At 32.7% G+C, this 26,748-nt stretch overlaps 1 protein-coding gene across 7 annotated transcripts in view; it reads left to right on the top strand.

The window, feature by feature from the left end:
• Positions 1-26,748, top strand: part of NBEA (neurobeachin) — a 685,682-nt gene that overhangs the window by 127,065 nt on the left and 531,869 nt on the right. For 6 of the 7 annotated variants that reach the window (XM_059144025.1, XM_059144024.1, XM_059144021.1 and 3 more), the window contains exons 9-10: positions 4,608-4,805; positions 5,449-5,582. In XM_059144025.1, coding sequence (XP_059000008.1) covers positions 4,608-4,805; positions 5,449-5,582 — 332 coding nt within the window. Of the gene's footprint in view, positions 1-4,607; positions 4,806-5,448; positions 5,583-25,591; positions 25,698-26,748 lie in introns of those variants that run through there. The other variant, XM_059144026.1, reaches the window with a different exon arrangement.

Here is a 26,748-nt window from a genome sequence, read left to right as displayed (position 1 = left end):
GTTTGGTTGAGTTTCACAGTATTTTGGAATATGTTCTGATATTCTTGTTAAGTAATTCCAGTTTAGGTGATTTGGGTTCTACCCAATGAGACTTTGCCTCATTAGCAACTATGTTACAGATATCTGAATGTTCACTAAGATAAGTGTAATATGCCATTATATAAAATTTATAGTAAATGTTTTATGAGTGACATTTATGAAAAAAATATTGAACCTAGAAAAATTTGTGTAATACCAAGTAGAAAAGGACACAGTAATAGCAGCTACTATTTTGAGTTGCTTTTTTAAAGGTCCTTTTATTGTTCAAAGTACTCTACTTACTATTTTACCTGTTAAATGTGTAACAGATGAGAGGTAGATAACTTGTAGATGGATGCACATCCGGTCAGTGATAGAGTTAGGATTCAGACTTAAGTCTAACTGATTTTGAACCTAATGGTTTTGCACTGTATAAAACCGACAATACAGTCATTTTTACTTTTTTAAATTTCAAAGCTTTTATTCAAGTTATACTGAGATATAATTGACACTTAACATTGTATTATTTTAAAGCATACAGTGTAATGATTTGATGTATGTATATATTGTGAAATGATGACAATTGCCACATATAGCAACTCACATAATTATAATTTTTAGTGTGTACTGAGAACTTTTAAATCTACTCTTTTAGCAATTTACATATATACAATAAAGTATCTAATCAACATTTTGTATATTTTATCTTCAGAACTTACTCATCTTCAAAGTAGAGGTTTATACTCTTGTTTACCCTCACCAATTTATCTACCCCCAACCTCCATCTCTGATTATTCTTTGTATCTATGAGTTCTTTGTTTGAGGTTCCACATACATGTAAGGTCCTATAGTATTGGTTTTTCTCTGACTTATTTCACCTAACATAATACCCTTAAAGTCTATATGTTGTTGCAAATGGCATGATTTAATTTTTTTTAATGGCTGAATAACATCCCTTTGTGTGTGTGTGTGTGTGTGTGTGTTTATACACACATACCATATTTTCTTTATCCATTATTATAAATAATGCTGCAATGAACATGGGGATACATATATCTTTTTGAATTAATGTTTTTGGGGTTTTTTGGCTAAATATCAAGAAGTGGAATTACTAGGTTATATGGTAGGTAGTTCTATCTTTAAGTTTTTTATAAACTTTTTAAAGTTTTTAAAATTTTATTTGAGAGAGAGAGAGAGTGAACAATCATATGCACGTGCATGCCTCTATGTGTTTGTGTGAGGGGGAGAGGGGAGGAGCGGAGGGAAAGGGAGAGAATCCCAAGCAGACTCCACTTGAGTGCGGAACACAAGGTGGGGCTCAATCCCAGACCCCAAATCCATAACCTGAGCCAAAACCAAGAATCAGACCCTGAACAGACTGAGCCACCCAGGTGCCCCTCTTTTTTTTAAAGTTTTAGAGAATATGTCATACTGTTTTCCATAGTTGTTGCACTTACATACCCACCAACAGTGCAAAAGGATTCTCTTTCTTCCATATCCTTGACAACACTTGTTATATATTTTGTCTTTTTGGTAGTAGTCAATAATAGCTATTCCAACAGGTGTGAGGTTAGGGTTAGGGTTGTGGTTTTGATTTGCATTTCCCTAATTAGTGATCCTGAGCATTTTTCATGTGCCAGTCGGCCATCAATGTGTCTTTTTTTTTGAAAAATGACTATTCGATCCTCTGCCCATTTTTAAATCAGATTTTTTTTGATGTGAGTTATATGAGTTTTTTATGTATTTTGGATAGTAACCCCTTATCAGTATATGATTTGCAGATATTTTCTCTTATTTGATAGCTTGCTTTTTAATTTTGTTGGTGGTTTCCTTCACTGTGCAGAAGCTTTTTAGTTTGATGTAGTCCATTGGTCCACTGGTTTATTTTTGCTTTTGTTACCTTTGTTTTTGTCAAATCCAAAATATTCCTTCATATAAGGTCACTTTACTGGCTAGAGTCTGTGTTCCTCTTCCTGCAGTTGCTATTCCCATCATTTACACATTGCTTTTCTCAGTATGATGTCATCAGCATAAGGAAGCACCACTACTTTACATGATTAAACTAGAATCTTCCCTTGGGTCATCCAACTCCTTGACTCTCCTCTTCCTTATTTGGTCTTCTTCTCTAGTGCTTTATTTTTATTTATTTATTTTTTAAAAGATTTATTTATTTATTTATTTGACAGCGATCACAAAGAGGCTAAGAGGCAGGCAGAGAGAGGGGAGGGGGAAAGCAGGCTCCCTGCTGAGCAGAGGGCCCGATGTGGGGCTCAATCCCAGGACCCCGGGATCATGACCCGAGTTGAAGGCAGAGGCTTTAACCCACTGAGCCACCCACGTGCCCCCTTTTCTCTAGTGTTTTAATGTCATATCAACTCTTCTCCCAAATTCCCGCAATTAAATACTTTTATTTCTACAAACTAACTGCTATGTTTTACTCCTTCAAGATAATTAAATCTTTCTTTTGATCTGTGCTTTGCAACATAAGTAAATAATCAAATTTTATTTGTGAAATTTTACTTCAAAATTACTGGATTAGAAACATAAATATTAAACATTTTGAGTATGTATAATTCTACCTAAATGCCTTTTAAAATATTTATTTTTTTAATACCAAAGCAACCAGTGAAGAAGGCAAATTAAATTGATTTTATGTTGCCAATATTACTATCTAATATAGTTTACTCATAATTTCATTCAGATATTACTTTTTAAAAAAATCTTTTTTATGGTTGCCTATTTCTTTAGTACAGGAGAGACTGAAATACAATCTTTATTTTAAACCAGAACATGTGTTAAGCCCAACTGTTACCTCTAGATTAGGAAGTAAGAATCTGTGAGTTACATAAACAGATTAAATTTTGAAACTCTGAGGTGGCAGATAAAGTTCTATATTCCATTTAATTCGGAAGAGAAGGCAAGGTTCAATCCAAAGTACTGTAATTTTGTTAGCTTATTTCTTATATCAAAATATGTAAATGTGCTTACATTTAAAGGACAAAAAGTATCAGCCATAACCAAATATATATAAATTTTCATTTATTATGTTGCTCTTATATTGGTAGATGCTTAGTAAGTGGTTTGTGTCCTAGTTCAAGGAAGGGAGGCTCTCTGATACTAGTTTAAAAGTAGAAAATGGGCTAAATTTGGCCTGACATGTTTGGTCTGCACAGTGTTTTTGAACATTTGCATTAAATTACAAATTAGGTGATATTTTATAAAGATGTCCAGAGTTCATGTTTCTTTTGAAAAATACTGAAGAACTGACAACATGGTACAAAAATGGATTTGAGCTGAGCATTGAGGAGCACTTTTAGACAGGATATACATTGTCTAGACTGAAGAAATCTCCATGTAATCTGCTTCATTTATACACGTATTTGTTTGCCTCCTGTAAGAGTCCGAGTTTGGAACATTCAGTTTACACTTACTGTAACATTAGAGTAATGAAATGGGGGCACATTGGTTATATGATTTCTTTGACACTTATTAAATAAAGGTGCAGAGATAATCAGTGATAGAGTCTGGATTATAATCCAGATCACTTCAGCATTAATCCATTAATACGATGAGAGAGAAGACTTGACATTGTGTCGTGGCACTATCCCTTCCAGATCTTAATCTAACATTCAGTTTTCATAGTTGTAAGTTGAAAATAATCATAATAACATCATGTGATTTTTGCAAAGGTTAAATATTATTTGTGTTTGTCAGGTTTATATCTGCAGAGAAATTCTGACCATTTCTAACAATAGTATGTTTCTTTTTTTAAAGATTTTCTTTATTTGATAGAGAGCACAAGAGTAGGGTGAGGGGCAGAGGGAGAAATAGACTCCCCAATGAGCAGGGAGCCCAGTGTGGTACTCTATCCCACGACTTGGGGCTCAGGACCTGAGCTGAAGCCAGAAGCTTAACTGACTGAGCCACACAGGCGCCCTAACAGTACCTTTCTGATTACAACTAGTACATCTTTGTTATTTCTTTATAAAGCAGTGACGTATTTTAATGAAGTTTTCTTCTGGGTTTCACATGACTATCTGATACTTTTGTGGATAGTGTTGTTACTCAGTATGTTGATATAATTTTTATAGTAGAGGTATAAATATTTTTGCTTATAAACTTTTTCCATAGTCTTAAATTGTTTTTCTATATAAGTGATTTCTATACCAGGTGCTATTTATTCATGTAAATACTTTTGAATGTGTTAAGCAGGAAAATTAAATTTATGTTTAAATAAATATTATTTAAATATTTAGTAATAATATTTATTATTTAAATATTAAATAGTATTAAATCAAAATCCTTTTACTACAGATTTAATAGCATCTGGCTTTATATTTTTTTCTAATAAAATTATTTTAAAAATATAAACCAAAATATGCAGATGAGTTGTGTTTAATAACATGATGAGTAAAATTTAACTCCTTGAATTGAAGTAAGAATAACAAAATAATACCACTGACTAATGCCTGACACTTGGAAGGGTCAAACAAATTGTCTATTATCTTAAATGTTTCTCTGCTTTAAAACTTTAGAGTTTTATTGCGTTACATTTAAAAAGAGTATTTAGTTTAGTTTTATTTTTTCAGAGCACCTTCAAATTTAAATCTGAGAGTGACATTCACTTGGCAGAACATCATAAACAGGTTCTGTATGATGGGAAACTTGCGAGTAGTATTGCATTTACATATAATGCTAAGGCCACTGACGCTCAGCTATGCCTGGAATCATCACCAAAGGAAAATGCATCAATTTTTGTTCATTCCCCACATGCTCTAATGCTCCAGGTAGGTGAATAGTGGCTTAGTGTAATATTCTCATTAAGCATTAACAGTATGTATTTTACATATTAAATCTTGCTAATCTGTAGATCTATAGTTGCTTTTCTTTTTCTTTTTTTGTTTTCTAGTTCTTTGAATGACATTTTTCCTTTCTCCCTTATTTTCTTATTTTATTTTATTTTATTTTTTGGCAATATACTTTACCCTGGACTAGTCAGTCTTCTCAGTAGGGAATCTGTCATCTCGGTTACCTTGTCTGTTCCATAACCTTTGGAATAAAATTGGTTGATTAGCTGAACAGAAAATTGCTAGACACAAATATATACTTTGCTTTAAAAATGTACTAATATAACACCCGAAATAAAAATTACTTGAAAATCTTTAAATCTACTAATAATATTTCTTATTCTAAATTGATTTTTGATTTATAGCTTCACATTTTCCATATAAAAATCTCAACTTCAAATTCAAATTGAAAGTGGTTGACAAAGATTTCAAGTTTTTATTTTATATGTGTATCAAAAATTTTGTAATTGAGGGATTTAAAATGTCTATGTTTTTAAATTTTTTCACAGAGTTACTTAGAACAAGGAAATAGTGATAACTTTATGCTTCAGAAGTTAATACACATTTTTGTTTTTGAACATAGGATGTGAAAGCTATAGTAACACATTCAATTCATAGTGCAATTCATTCAATTGGAGGGATTCAAGTACTTTTTCCACTTTTTGCCCAACTGGACAATCGGCAGCTCAATGACAGTCAAGTGGAAACAACTGTCTGGTAAGTTTTCTTTAAATGTGTAATTTCTTGTAATTTTTACACGCTTAGATTATGCGTGGCGTAGTCAATGCTGTGTAAATGTGTTACAATATTTGGTTTTTATCCCTGAAGTGCTAATAAAAGTATCTTTAGGACTAAGGCAGGTATATATTTACATAATATTAAAACTTGACACTTAAAATCATAAAGGAATGACTTCCTTGATAATAAATCAAAACTTCTTACCAGATGTAGCATGATTTTAATACAAATTGAGGAGAAATACTAGTCCCAGCTTTAACCTTTAGAAATGCTTTATGGTTTGGACCATCCATGAAATCCTCTTAACTTATATAAAATTACTAGGGTAAAATTCATTCCGAAAAAATGTATTTGATAACAGTCACATAATTTATAAATTATATATTAGTATTATTTTGTACTTATGTTATCATAATATTAGGATAATATTAATTGACATTAGCTTTCTTTTATATATGATTCATATATGAGAATCTAAATCTACCCAGTGGTATATCTGTGTTTATATAAAAATTCAGTTATTTTCTAATTAGGCTTATTTCATGTGCAATTCTGTAGCTTCTTTGCTTTTTATAAAAACATACCTAATGCATCAAATGCTGATTTAATTTTATAACAATCATTTCTATAAGAAGTTAAATGTGAATTTTTAACTATTTTTACTCCATACATTGGTATGTTTGGAGAATTTCAAGAAAAAAATATATAGGTAAACATTCATTTTTACTCCAGAAACAATATAGGAATGCTTCCCTATATTGTGCACATATATACTGAAGTTCTTCATGGGTTATCCAATTTTGAATTGTTGGAAAACCTAGGGAATAAAGCAAAGATGGGAAAATAAATTAAAAGTCCATTGGAATGTAACATGATTTTTTCTTACTTATTATCTAAATAAGCTATTAACAAAATTCTATTTTAATTTCTAATAATACTGTCCCTGTATTGAGACCACCTTTATGTGCAGTATAAACATGAATATAAATGGGACCTGTACATTTACAACATTCAGCTCCTGTTGATGGGTCATTCTTTCTTTTATATCAGTGTAAAGGTTGGAGTCTTGAAGTAAAAAGCTTTGAGGTAAAAAAGGAACCCTGAGATCATGCCCTGCTGTGATACTATTTTGCTATAAGATCTTAAATAATTTCACTGGGATGGGGGTGGATTTCAACCTGGTGGAAAAATAAAACTTTAAATTTCAGTCCTGGGTCTAAATTCAAATGTTTTGCTCTTTATCATCTAAGTGAATCATCAATATACATTGTCATCAGTAATTAAAAACTTAGTTCTATGAAAAGAAGTTGGGGATGAAGTAGTCTGTAGCAAACTCCCATGTGTAATTTAAATATTCCTTATGAATTAATATTGTCTATAATCATTTTAACCTGGCATGGAATTTGTTGTTTGTGAAGAAACATTAGAAAGATTATATAGTTTGAAAATGTTATAACTAAAACTATCACAATAATTTATATCTACATGAATATCTATTATAAAATCTTAGGGCTAAAATCATATTTTAACAGTTTATCTGGTCCATTCATCCAGGGCACATGAATATTTTTCATTGCCTGTCTTCAAAACTCATTTAAATGTTTATATTTTGATATTTAAACTGTATTTATTTCATCATGGAGGTAGAAGACAATATAAGGGGACAGTATTATGATTTTCATTTTCATTTGTTTTTAGTTTTTTATATCATTCATCTTAATTTTTCTCTGTAATAAAGAACTTCCAACTTTTGCAGTGATATACATGTTCTTAGTTTAAATCCAACAGAAAACATATAATAAGAAAAGTATCACTGTGCTCTTTGTAATAACACATACCCAATTCCAAGCTACCCTGCATTCAGTTATGTGCTATTTTGAATTCTTATCTAATACTTTTGCATTAATTATGTCAAAGCCCTTGATGTCTGAGGTTGGCTCTTTTGCGGAAAATTGTGTCTATCAGTAATAAGGTCTTTTGTTATTTCAAGTTTTGAAGGGGGCCGTTACAGATAAGTGTGTACATGAGTGGTACAGTCTTTTGGTTTTTAAAATGTTAAAACCAAGTTATTAAATGGGACTTCTGTCTCTACTTGAAGAACCCAGGTTCTTAGTTGCAAGGCCAGAGTTGATAGAGTTTCTTGTTTTCTGACTATATCATAAATTCATATAGATGAATGAAATCTTGAAATAGGATATATCATCTTATTTTTATTTATTATTGTTCTAGATGAATGAGAACCTATTTGAAGTTTTTAAATTTCCAGAGAAAATTAGATATATTCTTTTTTTGAAAATCTGTTTGCATAAAAACTTACGCCAGCAATAATAATATTATCTAATATTTCATTACTTTTTGGAGAAATTGAACTAAGCTATATAATCAGTTACTTCTCTGTCTTCTGTGTTTTAAGGTGAAGCATTTAGTTACCATGTTTCCCCCCCACTTAGTAGGCCTTTTTTATGAAACTTTATTGTTTCTCTGGTGGCACTATTCTACTTTTCTTAGAAATCTTGATGAGTTTTACTCTACCTAGGGAGCTTAGTATTAAAATAATTTATTGAAGGAATAATTTTTTCCTGGAGTTTTTATAAATAGGCTCTGTGTACAATTTTGTGGCTTTTTTTTTTTTATCATGAAGGGTATGTATTATGGTTGTTATATGTGTGGACTTTCAAGTCAGATAGTCTTGGGTTCAAATTCTGAGTTTACTGTATTATTAGTGCACCTTTGAATATGTTAACAATTTTGTGCTTCTGTTTCCACTGTTACAAAATTGCAATAAAAATAGCACATTAGATTATTTAGATTAAATGTTATAAAATATGCAGATCATTATAGTAAGCACTCAGTACATGTTGGGTTTTGTTAGCATGACAATGGGCTAGGTGATCTATAAGAGCCTCTCTAATACCACGGCTTTATATTTAAAAAATTATATATCATTAATCTTGGAAATTGGTTGTTATAATATGGGCTGTCTTACTTTATATTTGAACTTCTTTTTATCAATGTTCGTATTTACAATAGAGACTTAAGTAATTAATTAGGACATATTTTGAATTTTAGATGTAGTGATGAAAACTGGTTTTTGAACTATCCATTTTCTAGATATGGTGGCTTAATATAGAGGATGTGTAAATGTGTATATTGGTTCTGAAGTCAATACCAAGATAATAAAAGCCTAGAAGGGTTTAAAGATTTTTCTTTAGCTTGGTTTGGGTTTTATATAGCATCCCCTTTAGTACTTAAATTTCCAGGAATAACACATTTTGTCACCTTTTCTTTTAACATTTAGTTTTAGCTTTTATCATGGCACAAAAATATTCACCAACAAAATGAGTAGATAAATATTACTGAACTGAGTTAAATAGCCTGTGGCATCACAAACAGTATTTTTGATGTTACCTATTTTTGACAAGTAAATTAGGCCAATATGTAGTTACCATTGTGATTTCTTCTATTCATAATGATTCTTAAGCTCTAAGATCACCTTGAGTAATTCTGCCAAGTGATCAAAGCTGTTTGGATGTTTTGTCTTTCCTCAGGAACTATTTTATATTGGACTCATCAGTCTCTGTCTAGTGACTATTGAGAGCAATAACTAAACAAATTGCCTTTCATTAGACACTTAATAAATAGTTAATGACTAAAAGAATAAACAAATAATTAATAAATTATTTCAAGAAGTACAACTCTAATCGTGAAATAATCTTTTTGGTATTTTGTATCTCAGAATGACTCAGTAAATTAGAAATTTCATTTTCCTTTGATTTGGATGATCAGATACATTGTAATGACAGATCTTTTTCATTTGGTCCACCCTCCTTTTTTTCAGAACATATGTTATTAAATTCTTTACGTGATACGAAATAAATCTTCCTTATTGTGTAATATGGGAAGAATCTGCTTTGAAAAAAAAATACGTTTTCTGGTGCAAGGTATAAATGGACTTTCGTACATCAAATAGCTAAAAATGCACTAATCAAAAAATTCTCTTTAGAGACAGTGTGATGCAATGAGCAAGACTTCCTTTATGTCAGATAGATTAAGACTCAAATCACTGTACTGTACTATCTGATCTTGGGTGATGGGGATTGTTCAAGGGTGTGTAGTAGTAGTAGGTAGTAGTAGTACATGGCATTTACTGAGTACTTACTATGTGCCAGTCTCTGTAACTACACTATCTCATCTAATACTATCTACTGATGAGGGAGAGAAAAACTGAATTACTTCCTCAAGGCACAAGACTTAAGTGGAAGATTAGAACCAGAATCCTAATCCTGAAAGCCTGACTCCAGAGCCCTCACTCTAAACCATTGTGGACAACTCTGAGAATCACTTTTGCCAGCTGTGGAATGATTTTTTAGAAATGCCCAATTTTATCTGACTGCAAAATGAATTAATCTAAGATAGTATATGTGAAATATCCATCATAGTGTCTGGTACATAATAGACATTGAATGTATTTTCTCTCTTTCCTCAGTAAATACTAGTCTATAGGTGTGATATAATTTTGTATTACTAAAATTTATTTCTGATGCTGTTTTAACTCTGAAAAATTTTACAAACTAAAATTCAATTTTGAGTGATAGTTTAATGTTCTTTTTTAAATTTTTTATAAACATATATTTTTTGAGTGAGAGTTTAAATTAATTCTTTTAAATATATAAATATTTTTCTCAGAAAACTGTTCTTTTTGTTTTTAGTTATGACACAAGTTGTTTGGTAGACTGTTTGTTGAAACGTGAGATACAAAAAATTAGAGAATCCATAAGGAATTTATGTCAGTGATCTGTCATTAAGAATCTTCTTGTAATGTGATGTTAATGATGCGTTAATTTGTTTAGTGAACTTAAATGAAGATGTTTTTCCTTTTTTTTTCCTGAGTGAGGGAAAGGAATGGGGTGGGAAGGGGCAGAAGGTGAGGGAGAGAGAGAGAATCCCAAGCGGGCTCCAGCCCAGAGTGGAGCCTGACACTGGTTTGGATCTTACAACCCTGAAATCATGACCTGAGCCAAAATGAAGAGTTAGATGCTTAACTGATTGAGCCACTCAGGCTCCCCAAACATTTCTTTTTCTTAAAATGTATTTTGCTCATCAGTTATTTCAATGATTATCTTGAATTTTGTAACCCTCTGAATAATTAAGCCATTCCTTTAATTAAAAATTTCATTGTGAGTCACTGTAAAGTCCTGGTTAGCACTGCTGCCATGTGTAAACCAACAGAATTGCCTGGAAATTTCAGTATTTCAGTGAGTACCTAAACCAGATTTTCCCTTACACTTTGAAGTTATCTAAAAATCCTTTGTTCAACCATGTTTTCTGATTGTTAGTTCAGGGAAAATTACCTATTACACATACAGTGTCATAATTTTATTTTATAGTTTTAATGCAACTGACAAAAAAATGAAATGTGATTGATTTCAGTAGGCAAAAGAAGCGAAATCAGTACCTGTTGATAATGACTGTCTCTCTTATAAAGGTTGTTAATATATGTAGAATATAATATTTTTGTCTCCAAAAGCATTTAAGTATTTTCAAATATACACCTATCAAATTATATTCCCTTTATATTTTTTTAGAAAGAATGTATGTCACTTCTTATATTTGCTAGTTTGCCTTTTTTTAGTTTACTGAATTATTGATGAAAAATTCTTTAAGTAAAACAGATACAAGAAGTATAATTGATGTACATTATTACTACTAATAGAGGAGGAAAAAAGCAAAGAAATAATTTATTTGGTAAGATTAAATACAGTAAAGTGGAATTTATATTGAATTTACTGTGAAAATTAATTTTTAAGAAGTAAAAAATAAAATACAGAATTCTGCCTGAAACATAAGGAAACTAATTAAATGTTCAGATAACTTATTCTTGTCAGGCAAGTCCTTTATACTCTATTGAGTCTCTATAAAACTCTTAGTATATCTAGAAATTTAATAAATTTGTCAGCTGTCAACAAGAATGGATGTTTTGTTTTATTCTAGATTTATGACTTATGATTTATTGACTTTTCAAATAAGCTGGTGCTTTATTGTCCATTTTAAAGTGTGTGTGTGTTTTTTTTTTTTTAATAAGGAGTGATTGCCTTCACAATGATTCTTTCTTAAAAAGTTCCCTTTAAATTTAGTGAAATGCGTTTTTAATGCTGTGTTAGTGAGTGTTATTTCATTTTAGTACCTTTTTTTGCTCTGTAGAAGTCAAGGCTCCCAAAAAGATAATTGCTTTGTCAAAAGGGTAACTGCAAATTATTTGTTGCATAAATTTTGGCAACTATAAGCACATCTTTACTGAATTAGTTGCCTTAATTTTCCTCTAGTTTGTATATCCATGTAATTTCTCCTTTGATATTTTAATCAGTCTTACACAATCTTGTTATTTTTCCCATTAAATAGCATTCATTTCTTCTAACTTTTCTCTCTTTGTATTCCTTTTAGAAATAAGAAAAATTCTTCATTCATTTTGGTTTTGTGATAATCAGAGTCTGAAGCTAAAATAAATATTATTTGCTTTTACAAGAACTATTGTCACATGCTGATCTCTTCACTTTCAGAAGCCCAGATTTTCTGATGAAAAGTGGGTATAATACCAAGAGTGTCCCCACTGTTGAGGTTTTTCCTTACTCTTCCCTGGATGTGATGACCAGTACGTGCACTGAGTTGAATCTTTAAGAAAGGAATTAATAAGTCATCATCAGGAGATTCTAGTCAGTTTAGTATTGTAATTATATTTGTTTTCACTTTATTTTGTTTCTAGGTCCACAGTCTTAGACCTATGCTGACAACTTCCAAACTTCTTTTCTAGTTATCTTCTATTTAGGTCCCTATACCCAAACCATGTAGAAAGTATCTCAAAATCAACATGCCTTAAATAAAAACCCAAAACTTTCTTCTCTGCATAATTTCTTTTGCTTTTGATATTCTTTTTATTTTTAAATTTTAGAATTTGTTTTAAAATTTTTTAAGATTTTAAAATTTATTTGACAGAGAGACAGACAGAGAGGGAACACAGGAGGAGTGGGAGAGGGAGAAGCATGCTTCCCCTGGAACAGGAAACCTAACCCGGGGCTCATCCCGGGACCCTAGGATCATGACCTGAGCTGAAGGCAGGCACTTAACGACGGAGCTATCCAGGCGCCCCAAAATTTGTGTTAACTTTTTTAGAAACTTCATTGTTTTAGAGCAGTTTTAGGCTTACAATAAAATCAAGACAGTACTGCGATTTCCCTACACTCCCTTTCCCCACAAATAGATACCCTCTCCCTTAGTCAATGTCATTCACCAGAATGACTTTTTTTTTTAATCAAGGATGAAACTAAATTATTACAGTATAATCATTCAAAGTCTGTAGCATCTCAGAATTCACTCTTGGTGTTTTACGTTCTGTGGGTTTGGACAAAAGTATAATGACATGTATCTATCATATAATAACATAAAAAGTATTTTTACTTCCCTAAAAATTCTTTGTGCTCCACTTATTCATCCTTTTGCTGCTCATACTCTCTACCTGGAAACCATTGGTCTTTTTATTGTCTCTTGTTTTGTATTTTCCACAATGCCATAGTTGAAATAATATAATAAGTAACCTTTTCAGATTGTCTTCTTTCACATAGTAATATGCAGTTAGGATCCCTCCATGGCTTTTCAGGATTCAGTGTTCATGTCTTCTTAGCACTGAATATATACATTCCTTTGTAGGTAGCAGTTTATTTATTCATTCACCTATTGAAGGACATGTTGGTTGTTTCCAAGTTTGGGCAATTATGACTAAAGCTGCAAACACTTTACAGGTTTTTCGGTGGATTTAAATTTTCAAATCCTTTGGGTAGATATCGCGGAGCGTGATTGCTGGTTCATATGATAAATGTATGTTTAGTTTTGTAAGAAACCTCTCAGCTGTCTTCCAGAGTAGCCATACCATTTTCTGCATTCCACCAGCAGTGAATGTGAGTTCCTGTGGTTCTTTAACCTCATTAGCATTTGGTGTTGTCAGTGGTCTGGAATCTGGCCATTGTAGAAGCTGTGTTTGGTATCTCAATGTTTTAATTTGCATTTCCCTGATGACGTGATGTGATGCATCTTTTTTATATGCATCATATTTTTGATGATGACGTGACGTATCTTTTTATATCTCTATTTGTCATCTGTATATCTACTTCAGTGAGGTGTCTGTTCAGGCCTGAGGTTCATTTTTTAGTCATCTTATTTGTTTCTTACGGTTCAGTTTTAAGAGTTCTTTTTATATTTTGAATAATAATCCTTCATCAGATATGTTTTTGGCAAATATTTTCTCCCAATCTGTGGTTTGTCTTTTAATTCTCTTTATAGTGTCTTTCCTGGAGAAGATTTTAATTTTAATGAAGTCCAACTTACCAATTATTTCTTCATGGATTGTGTCTTTGGTGTTGTATCTAAAAAGTCATCCCCATACTCAAGGTCTTGTATGTTTTTTTTCTTATGTTATCTTCTAGGAGTTACTTAGTTTTGCATTTCATATTTAGGGTTGTGGTCCATTTCAAGTAAATTTTTGTGAAGCATGAAGGTCTGTTTTCTGGATTTACTTTTTTACTTTACTTTTTCATGTGGTTGATCAGTTTTTCCAGCAGCATTATTGAAGACACTTTGTTCCATTTGTCAGAGATCAGCCGACTATTTATTGGTGTCTATTTCTGGGCTCTCTCTTCTGTTCTATCCATTGATCTATTTTTTGTTCTTTCACCAATACCACACTATTTTGTTGACCATAGCTTTATAGTAAGTCTTGAGGTTGGTAGTGTCAGTCCTCCAACTTTGTTCTTTAGTACTTTGTTGGCTATTTTTTGACTCTTCATATAAACTTTGGAATACATTATGACTATCCATAAAATAACTTACTGGATTTTGGCTAGTATTGCACTGAACCTGTAGATCAATTTGGAAGGACTGACATCTTAACAGTATTTATTCCTCCTATTCATCTACTGGACTGTCCATTTATTTAGTTCATTTTTTATATCATTCTGGAGTTTTATAATTTTTATCACTTAGATCTTGTATATATTTTGTTAGATTTACACATAAGTATTTTTGGGGGGTTTGCTAAAGTAAATAATACTAAAGGTTTAATTTCAAATTTCACTTGTTTATAGGAAAATAATTGACTTTTTAAATTAATCTATATCCTGCAAGCTTGCTGTAATTTCTTATTAGTTCCAAGAGGACTTTTGTATATTATTTGGATTTTTCTATACAGATAATCATACCACCTAAAAAACAAAGACAGTTTCATGTCTTCCTTGCCAATTTGTATATGTTTTCTTTTTTTATCACAATAGCAAGGACTCCTGGTATGATGTGGAGAAGGAGTGATGAGAGGAGACATCATTGCCTTGTGTCTGATCTTAGTGGGAAATCTTTGTGGCTTTCATCATTAAGTATGATGTTAGCTGTAGGTTTTTGTTTTTAGGATTTTATTTATTAGAGAAGAGTAGGAGAGAGAGAGCGAGCTTGAGCATGGGAGCATGTGGGGTGGGGAGGAGAACGTGGAGGGAGAGGGAGAAGCAGGATCCCTGCTGAGCCCATCACAGGGCTCATCGCAGGGCTCAATCCCAGGATCCTGGGATTATGAATTGAGCCGAAGGCAGGTGCTTAACTGACTAAGGCACCCAGGTGCCCCTAGCTATAGGGTTTTAATAGATAGTTTTTATCAAGTTGGGAAAGTTCCTTTTTTACTAAGCTTTTTTTTTTTTTTAATCATGAATGGTTGTTGAATTGTGTCAAATGCTTTTTCTGCATTTATTGATATGAGCACATCATTTTTGTTTTTTAGCTGTTGATGTGATAGATTATATTAATTGATTTTTGAATCTTTAACTAGCCTTGCATACTGTGGATAAATCCCACGTGGTTTGTTGTATAATTCTTTTTATGCTTTTTTGGATACAATTTATTATATTATGTTGAGGTATTTTGTATTTAAGTTTGTGGGAGGTATTGGTCCATAGTCTTCTTAAAATCTTTTTGTCTGGTTTTGGTATTAGAGTGATGTTGGGCTCAAAGAATGAGTTAGGAAGTAATTACTCTGCTTCGACCCTCTGAAAGATATTGTAGAGAATTGGTATAATTTTTTTCCATTTAAATTGTTTGATAGAATTCACTAGTGAACCCATCTGGGCCTGGTGCTTTCTGTTTTGGAACATTGTTAATTATTGAGTCAGTTTCTTTAATAGATCTAGATCTGTTCAGAATGTCTTTCTTTTTGTGTGAGCTTTGACAGATTGTGTCTTTCAGGTTACTGGTCCTTTTCATTAGGTTATCAAATCTGTGGGCATAGTATTGTTCCTAGTATTCCTTTTTGTCCTTTTAATTTCCATAGGATCTGTAGTTACATCTCTTCTTTCATTTCTGATATTAGTATTTCGTGTCCTCTCTCTTTTTTTTCTTAGGCTGGCTTGACGCTTAATCAATTTTATTGATCTTTTCAGTGAATCAGCTTTTTGTTTCATTGATTTTCTCTATTGATTTGCTCTTTCCAGTTGCTTTCATTTATACCTTAATTCTTACTATTTCTTCTCTTATGCTTACTTTGGATTTAGTTTACTCTTCTTTTTCTAGTTTCCAAAGGTGGAAATGTAGATAGTTATTTTAGATCTTTCTTCTTTTCTAGGGGTGCATAATAGAGGTTTGAACTCAGGATTCTTGTGTGTGTGGAGAGGTGATTCCCTATACCACTGCCATCACCAAACAATTCTCTATAACATTAGCTGGTTGTCCTACAATTTAATTCAATTCTTCTTTTTTTTTTTTTTTTTAAGATTTGATTTAGGGGCGCCTGGGTGGCTCAGTGGGTTAAAGCCTCTGCCTTCGGCTCAGGTCATGATCCCAGGGTCCTGGGATCGAGCCCCGCGTCGGGCTGTCTGCTCTGCAGGGAGCCTGCTTCCTCCTCTCTCTCTCTCTGCCTGTCTCTCTGCCTGCTTGTGATCTCTGTCTGTCAAATAAATAAATAAAATCTTTAAAAAAAAAAAAAAAAAAAAGATTTGATTTATTATTTGACAGAGAGAGATACACAGAGAGAGGGAATACAAGCAGGGAGAATGGAAGAGGGAGAAGCAGGCTTCCTGCCGAGCAGGGATCCCAATGTGGGGCTTGTTCCTAGAACCCTGGGATCATGACCTGAGGGGAAGGCATACTTAATGACTGAGCCACGCAGGTGCCCCTAATTCAGTTCTAATACTGTCTACTTGGAGATAGTGTCAGATCCCACATGTTAAGGGCCCAATCATAGAAGATTGCTGCTATGACTTTAGGACACCACTCACAAGCCCAGATTATCACCTGTGCTTTTGACCAACTGACTATAGACTGGAAATTTGATCGACCCCCCTCCTTGGTCTTCTGATGCCAGGTGTTACCTGGACATGTAACAGACTAACTATCAATCAGAGGTTCCTACCACCATCGCTTTCAGTTGAATTAATTTGCTAGAGTGTCTCACAGAGCTCAGGGAAATATTTTAATTACTGGCTTTCTGGTTTGTGATAAAAAGATATGATGAAAGATACAGAAGAATGGTTCAATGAACATCCAGATGGAGGAAATGCATAGGGCAATGTATGGGGAAAGGGCACAGAGCTTCCATGTCCTCTCCAGGCATGCCACTCTGCCACCATCTCCATGTGCTTACAGACCAGCTCTCTGAATCCTGTCCTTTTGGGATTTTATGGAGATTTTGTTATATAGGTATGATTGATTCAGTCATTGGCTCTTGGTGATTGAACTTGATCTCCAGGTTCTCTCCTTTCCTGAAAGACTGGGTGGGGCAAGTGGAACTGAAAGTTCCAATCTTCTAATCACATGGTTGGCTTCACTGGCAACTAGGTCTTGTCCTTAGCTGAATTTCAAAAGTCATCTCATTAACATGACAAAAGACATCTTTCTCACACTCATCACTTAGGAAATTTCAAGGGTTTTAGGAGCTTTGTGCCAGAAAGAGGGGATGAAGACCAAATATGTATACTGATATTATAAATCCAGTATCACAACATTTGGTGCTGTAAATTTCCTTGTAAGCATTGCTTTCACTCCGTTCCAAAAATTATACTAAGTTGTGTTTTCATTTCTTTCAAAATATTTTTACTATATCTGAAGATTTCTTTGACTCATGTTATTTAGAAATGTGCTTTTAATCTTCACATGTTATGGGATTTTCCAGTTATCTTTCTGGTTTTGATTTCTAATTATTAATTTTATTGTGATCTGAGAGTAGACATATATGATTTTTTATTCTCTTTAATAAATAAAGAGAAAATTTAATTTGTAAGATGCCATTTACAGCCCTGAATATGATCTTACTTAGCGAATGTTCCATGTGAGCTTCAGAGAAATGTGTATTCAGCTGTTGTCAGATGAAGTCATGTATAGATATCAGTTATCTCCAGTTATTTGTTGGTGTTGTTGAGTTGAGTGATGTCCTAACTGATTTTCTGCCTGCTGTATGTGTCAATTTCTGAGAGAGGGGTGTTGAAGTCTCCAAGGGTGACAGTAGATTCATCTGTTTCTTCTTGTAGTTTTAGTGGTATTTGCCTCACTAGTTTGATGCTCTGTTGTTAGGCACTTACACTTTAAGAAATGTAATGCCTTTTGAAGAATTGACACCTTTATCATTATATAATGCCCTTCTTAATCCCTGATTACTTTCCTTGCTTTGAAGACTCTCCTATACAAAGTTAATGTAGCTACCTCTACTTTTTTTGATTGTTGTTAACATGGTATATTTTTTCCTATATATACTTTAAATCTGTATGTGTCTTTATATTTAAACTAGGTCTCTTTTAGACAACATATAGATGGATTGTGTTTTTCACTTTATCCTGACAGTTTCTGACCTTTAATTGATGCATTTAGACATTGACATTCAAGTTGATTATTTTTGTATTTGGATTAATAGCTGCCATGTTTATTACTGTTTTATATTTGTTCTCTTGTTCTTTGTTCCTGCTTTCATCTTCTACTGTTTTTCTGTCTTTTTGATTTTAAGTAAGCATTTTATATAATTCAGTTTTGACTCCTTTCTTAGAAGCACATCAGTTAAAATTACTTTATTAACCTTTTTAAATTGTTGCCACAGAGTCTGCAACTAAATTCTACTATCAACAATATACAACTGCATGGGTATTGTGTGTACTTCATTTCAACAAAATAATCATTCCTTCTTATTCCTAGTATCATTCATGTATCATTAATTTCATATAGAAGCATACATAGGCATATATACATATGTATAAGTATACATGATGAAATACAGTGTTGCTGTTACTATTTTGAAGAAACTGTTGTATATTAGATCAGTTAGAATTTAAAAAAAGTTTAAAAAAAATAGAAGTTTTCATTTTACCTTTACTATTCCTTCTTTAGTGCTCTTGGTTTTCTTTATATAGATCCAAGTTTCTGAACTTTATTATTTTCCTTCTTGCTAAAGAAATTTTGCTAACATTTTTTTGCACGCTAGGTCTACTAGCAACAGATACCCTCAGTTTTTGTCTGAGAAAGTCTTTATTTTTCCTTCACTTTTGAAAGATAATTTTTCAGAGTAGAGAACTTGAGTTTGCTGGGTTCCTCCCCTCCCCTACTCCATCACTTTAAATTTTTTACTCCATTCTCTTGCATGGTTTCTGAGGAAAAATCAGATGTAATTCTTATCTTACTTCCATTCTTGGTATTGTGTTTTTTCCCTTTGGTTTCTTATAGGAATTTTTTGTTATATTTGATTTTCTTTAATTTGAAAATGATATACCTAGGTATAGTTTATTTTGACTTTTATCTTGATTGGTGTTCTCTGAGTTTTCTGAATATGTGGTTTGGTTTCTGATAAAAATTTTGGGGGAAATTCTTAATCATTGTTTTTAAAAAATATTTCTTCTGTTCCTTTCTAGTATTCTTCTCCTTCTGGTATTCCCATTATTTGTACGTTACACATTTTGTAGTTATCCCACAGCCCTTGGTATTCTTTTTCTTTTTTTAGTTTTTGTTCTCTTTGGTTTTGGGTTTTTGAGGACTCTGTTGATATATACTTGAGATTACAGATTTTTCCTCACCCATGTTCAGTCTACTAATATTCCCATCAAACACACTTCTCATTTCTTTCGCAGTATTTTTTACTGATAGCATTTCTTTTTTCTTAGGAATTCCATCTCTCTGCTTTTACATTTCCATTTGTTCTTTTATGATGTCTCTTTTATCCATTAGAGCCCTTACCATAAGGGCTTAGCATAATTTTTTCTTGAGAGTCAGACACCATGGACTTGGTAAAAGGAACTGCTGTAAATAGGCCTGTAGGAATGTGGTGGTGAGGTGTTGGGGAGAGAAAGCATCCTTAGCCTTGTGATTAAATACTGTTTTTTTGTTTGTTAGTTTGTTTGTTTTTAGTCAGTTTATGCCACTGAACTATAAACTTCACAAGTGTTTCTCAGGGTTTTTTTCAGCCCCATTGGGTGGGAAAAGATGACTGTAGTTGGCTATAGTTAGATATTTCCCTTCTCTCAGTCAGTTGGGCTCTTAAAATACCTCAGCAGGTTAGGATTGGTTAACTAGTTTCTCCTGAGGGCAGGCCTTGTTAACAGATTGCTCTGGTATATTTCAAATTCATTTTCCTTTCCCCTGGAAAGCCTGGGAGGATTTTTCTGTTGCTGTTCCAGGTTGATCTCCTGGAAATAAATCATACTACAAATGTAGAGTCCTCTCTATGGAGCGGCTGAAACCACTGAGATTCCGGCAATTTGTCAATTACAGTTCAGTTTTCCCTACCTGGGCACTGTTTGCCATAGTGATTTCCACTTGTGTGTCTCTACTCCAATAATCCATGACTCCCTATAGTTTGCTCTTTGTCTCCCAAATTTTTAGGGCATCGGTTTGCCTTGTTCTTCTCCTCTCTTATTGGAACCTAGAAGAGCTGTTGATATATATCAGTTTGTTTAGCTTTTTACTTGATAGAATGCATGGACTTTTTTGGATTCCAGGATTTTTACTTTCAGAACCAGAAACCTCTATGTTGATTTGTATCATCTCTCTTTTACTACTGGTTTGCCCTGAATTTGAACAGCATTATGGAAGTGTGCAGCACAGTGAGGAAATTGAAGGACTAGTGTTTTGACAGCAGAAATGAGAAGAAGGGCCCCACAACCAGAAATTATTGGGGAAATCATGGAAAGGGAAGAACCTGGGAAGTCGCTCAATAACATTATGTGTGAATTCAGCTCTGAGCCGTATCTTTGTGATTTTGATCCAAATTAGACATCTAACCGTTACAGTAAAGCAAGATAAAGAATCAAAAGTCATTCAGGCTGGAAAGGAAAAGAATCGAACTGTCCCTTTTACAGATGACATGATTGTCTATGTAAAAAATTCTTAAGGATTAATACACTCAAAATTCTAGTAAGCAAATTCAGAAAATTTGCAAGAGACAAGTTTTTCATACAAAAATAAATTTTATTTCTGTGCATTAACAATGTATAGTAGGGCCAAGTGAAAAATACCTTTAACAATAGCTTCAGAAATTGAAGTAAGTAAGTTAAGTATTGAAAATATCAATGTCCAAAACATGTAAGGATCTGTGTGCTGAAATCTATAAATCGCTGATGAAAGAAATGAAAGTATTAATTAAATGATGAGATGTATTGTGCTCATGTATAGGAAGACACAAAATAGTAAAGATGTCATTGAAGAGACCTATAGATTCAACACAATACCAATTAAGATCCTGGCTAGCTTTGTTGGTTGATATACGCAAGGCGATTCTAAAATTTATATGAAAAGATAAAGTAACAAGAATAGCTGAAATGACTTTGAAGAAGAATAAAGTTGAGGGAATAATACTTACTGGCTTTAAGATGTACTATAAAGCTCTAAGAAAGAATATAGTATATGATATCAGCAAGGTGATAGACACATGTATCTATACAACAAAATAGAGTCTAGAAATAGTCTTGCACATGTATGGACAATTGATTTGTAGCAAAGGTGCAAAATCAGTCTAAGGGAGGAAGGATAGTTATATGCCAAAAAATGGTTCCTCACACCTTAAAAAAATTAACTCAAAATTAACTCCAAATCTAAAATATAAAACTATTAAACATGTAGAAGAAAACATATAGGGCAGAATCTTTGTGATCTAAACTAGGCAACATCATTTTAGACATGATAATAGAAGGATGTACATAAAAAACAAAAATTGATAAATTTGACTTGGACTTCATTAAAGTTAAAATCTTTTAGTTTTCCAAAGATGCAACAAAAAGACATGTTACAGACTGGAGGAAGATGGTAGAAAAATTTTTACTTGACAAAAGACTATATCAAAAATATGTAAAGAAGTCCCTTAAGCTTTAATAGTGGGAAAACATAAAATTCAATTTAAAAAATGGGCTTAAACTTGAACAGACACTTGACCCAAGAGGATATAAGGATGTCAAAATAGTACATGAAAAGTTCAGCATCATTAATCAATAGGGTAATATATATTAAAACTAGTTTAAGATATAGCTACACACTTAGTAGAATAGCCAAAATGGAAAATACTTATGGTGCCAAGTGCTAGCAAGGATGAGAAGCAACTGGAATAGATTACTGGTGCTATTGCCAAGTGGTACAGCCACTCTGGCAGTTTGGCAGTTTATTACAAAGTTAAACATACACAGTTACCTTTTTATTCAGCCTCTCTCCTCATAGGTTTGCATTTATGAGAAATTAGTGAAAACTTGTGTTCCCACAGCAGCCTTTATATGAATATTTATAATAGTCCTATTCATAATTGTTAACTAGTACAACTCAGATGTACACAAACTGTGGTAATCCATTTGTAAAATGAAATACTAGTCGGCAATTAGAGGAATAAACTCTTGGACATACACAACTACTTGGGATGCATCTCAAAGGCAATATATTGAGGTCAGAAAGACAGACTCAGAAGGTTGCATACTATATGTATATGATTCAAGTTATAGGACGTTGTTCAAATGTCAGAACTGTAGTGATAGATAAGAGATGAGTAGTTATTCAAGATGATGGGAGTTGGAAGGATGTGATTATAAAGCTGAGAAGGGATAGGATAAATGAAGGTTTTTCTTGGTGTGATGGAACTGATCTATCTTGATTGTGGTGCAGTTATACAGATCTACAATTCTGACATTTTTAGAATTGTATACACAAACACAAAAGAAAAGAAAGAATAAAAAAAAAAAAGTCAGGCTTTTTTTGCCCGATTATTTAAAAGATAATTAAAAACAACAGAAAATTCCTATAAAGCCTGAATATGAAATAATTATTTCAGCTTTTTGTGCAGTCAGCTGTTACTATTTTCCTTATTGGATAATTTTAGCACCTCCAGGGTGTACTTTTTAACCCTGCTTCTGTTAAATAGGCTGGGCTTGGCTGAAAATGGAGCCAGCACCAGGATAAAGGACTGGCCATTTGGCCTCCCTGCTGTGGCACATTTTGATCTTGAATGGCATTGGAGGATGCATGCATAGTTAAGGTCACACATGTGTTATTATGACCTCTCTGTCTCACTTTTGAAATTTTGAGCTACTTGGGTGTTAGGAGGTTACATCATGAAATTTCTGAAGTATTCATGTATCCAATGGATTACACATTACTGTAGTATGTTTACTCAATTTTCATAAAGGGACAAGCACATTTAGAGTATTATAAGTGGTCATTTTTCAGTGGGAATTAAATTGAAAACAGTAGGCTTTGAGAGTTATTCTGCTACAATAGAGCCTTTTTAGTAAGTATCTTTTGGCTTTTTAGAGTTATGAATGGAGCTGATCAAAAGGCTATTTTGTTCTCAAACTATGTTAATACCAGTAGATACTATATAATAACATACAACTATGTCATAAGAGGTTTCGAATAAGTTCCTTTAGAAGTAAAAATTTTAAAATTTTGTTTCCTACATAAGAAAGATTTTGAGATATTTCAGTTATAAGTTTATAAACTTAGACTTTTTGGCTATATTTGGTCAGAAATAACATAGCAGATGAAACATAAAGTCATAATCTGTTACCAGAAGAAGGTAAAAATGTGTAATAGCCTGATTAAAATAGGGCCTTTAAAGAATACTCTTAAATAGCCATGACAGTATCAGCAATTCCAATTTATAAGGCTGCCTGTTTCCTTATCAGGCTGTAAGAAAAGGTAGAAATTACTGAGATATTTCATGGCTAAAGGCAGGCTTAGTGATTTCATGTGCTACCAGTGTGTTCCATCTGTCCTTACATTTTACTGTGCTGCATTTCACTGTTTTCCTTATTTGACTCTGCAGATAAATGTATTTTACTTATTTCAGCATGTATCTCCACTTGATGTCCGAACTGATGAATGTGACAGTTTGCGTATCAGGTTCATTGCATTCATAGGCAGGTAGGCAGTGTTCTTTTAAGAGCGCATCTTCAGGAATACATTGTCTAAAAGTGACCATTAGATGTACCTGTAATTAGAAATTTTGGTTTAGAGCTTTCTGATTTTGAACTGTGAAGGAATTTAACTCTTCTAACTTCTGTGAGGCTTATTTTTCTGTGTGTGTCACTAGAAATTAATTGCATTGAGTGAGAGATTATCTTGAGTATGGACTTGAGTTGATTTCTTTTACAGTTTTGTTCCTGCTGTGATCACTCTCATCTCAGAAAAGTTTTCTAGTCAAAAACATAGCATAGAAACAATGGTATTAGATATTTTGTATAATTTTAATCATCCTTTGCAAGATTTCAATATATCTTAATAACAAATTAGGCTACATGAAAGATGAAACCTTAGAAAAAGTCAAGAGTTACCCTTACTGTGACCTTAATCTCAATTGAACTTAATCTGCTTCTGAGTTTGTTATGGCAATTACTTAGTCCATAGTGTTTCTTAAGATATTAAAAACACCCTTTTAAAAGGGAAAGAGGTGTTGGATCTTGGGCAGTCTTTAATTTTTTACATTATATACATTATTTACATTATATCAGTATATTTAAGCAGTTCATCTAACTGAGGTACTTGGCTTGTTTCAGTACAAAGCAGATTGAAAAGTCAGTTTTCTATATTCTAAGAACTTGTCTTTGAACTGAACTTAGGTTACATATTCAATCTTAATAATTTCTGTTATATATTAGGTCTCTCCTTAGGATATATTACATCTTTAAATAATGAAATATATCAAAGATAATAAAACTTTTAGGACCACATGACATGAGTTGTCCACACTAGTTACTTTCAAAAAATAAATATGGACAAACTGAAACAGATAAAGTTACATTAAAATCAAATCCAAATCTATATATAAATTTTAATGGAACCTAAATCTAGTACATATTTTTCATTAGAAACAGAAATTAGTCATGTTCATGCATAGTTATTAAATATTCTCAGGTATTTGTGGGCGAAAACTATGTGGGATTCTTTAATAATATGGACCAGAAAGCTCTAGAGAGATAATAAATATGCTGTCATTAGAGGTATTATTATACTATTTTCTTCATTTTTCCTAAGGCCTAGCACTTTATGTTACTTGAAATGAATACTATTGTCTAATTTAATGGGAGCTTTCTAAGAACTGGAAGATGGTAATTATATTTTAAAAATAACAGTATAGATTGTTAGTGTCGTTTTCCTTAAAGGGAGACAGGATTATTAAACACCCTTAACTATTCCTGAAGTAGAATTGCTACGTATAGAACGTGATATGTTATAGTACTGTCTATTGAAAAGTTTAGCAATTTTATTTTATGAGCTAAAAGTTACTATGCTTTTTTTTGTCAAGTAAAAGATTCCATGAAAATCTGTTTCTAGGTATTGCTATACTTTTCAAGAGAATCTTCTATGGCTAGTCTTGGCTGACACAGATACTTGGTTTTGGGTTATCCTATATACTTAGATCCTCTGCAGATGAACTGATGTGTCTAGACAGGAAGTGGTATGTAGGAGATATAGGAATGGGCTGAAGTATCCTTTATATTTGCCTTTGTATCTAGGGGAGTTGGAAATAGGCAAGAATGGAGAGAAATTTTGTATGGCAGTACACAGAATTTTGCAAGTTTATTGTGAGCCCCGCAGCAATCCGATGCATTTTAGTTACTGGTAAGTTTGTTAAATTATGTTTGAAAATGTAACTCTTCGAAGATGGCCATCTATTTACTATTACATCCACCATGTCAAATATACCTATTTTAAAGATTTTTTTTTTTTTTTAAGATGTGGTATTGCTATTGCATTCAGTTTTAGGTATAAATGTAAAATACTTTTGCTAGTGAATGCATTTGACTTTTCAATTGTAGCTAAAACTGAAGTGAAATTAACTTTATATGGGTTAGCATAGTCATGTGTTAAGATTTGGGAATAAAATTAATATTTCCGATTTTGTAATGGAACTCCACTGTGAAGAGAAGTCTGAGCTTATTCCTTAGATGTTTGAGAAAGAGTAGTTCTTCTGATAGAAAAGAATAAGAAAATCCATGGTAATTTTATATAGAGGGTGATTTATTATAAAAAATATTTTTTTGCATTTTTTTTAATGGACCATAGGAGCCATAGGCATTTCTTTTTTTCTTTTTTTCTTTTTTTTTTTTTTAAATTTTATTTATTTATTTGACAGAGAGAGATCACAAGCAGGCAGAGAGGCAGGCAGAGAGAGAGGAGGAAGCAGACTCCCTGCTGAGCAGAGAGCCCGATGCGGGCCTCGATCCCAGGACCCTGAGATCATGACCTGAGCCGAAGGCAGCGGCTTAACCCACTGAGCCACCCAGGCGCCCCTCCATAGGCATTTCTTTTTGGCAGTGCTGGTTTTAGGAATTTTAGTCATCTTTCCCCCTACATCATTAAGTGTAGTTAAGAATTCCATGAAAAGATTAGGACATTGTGTAATCTCTGTGCAGTAATTTATTTATTCTTCTCAAACATTTAGGTAGAAGTATTTTGTGCAGTAGTACCTGTGCAGTTATTTGTGAAGTGGATTTTATCATTGATACAATTCATTAAAAATGAATAGATTGCCTAATAGCTGTTCTTCCTTACAGAAACATTAAAAAAATCCCCAGAGATTCTTTGGTAGTTGTGGTTTATTTGTAAATGTCTAACTTTAGGACAAGGTAAAAGGACATCTTTGACTTGTGATACTAGTTAACTTTTTTTG

The sequence above is a fragment of the Mustela lutreola genome, chromosome 13 (assembly GCF_030435805.1).
Source record: "Mustela lutreola isolate mMusLut2 chromosome 13, mMusLut2.pri, whole genome shotgun sequence".
NCBI lineage: Eukaryota > Metazoa > Chordata > Mammalia > Carnivora > Mustelidae > Mustela > Mustela lutreola.
Note: the sequence above shows the minus strand (reverse complement) of the source record. Positions and strands in the feature narration are given on the sequence as shown.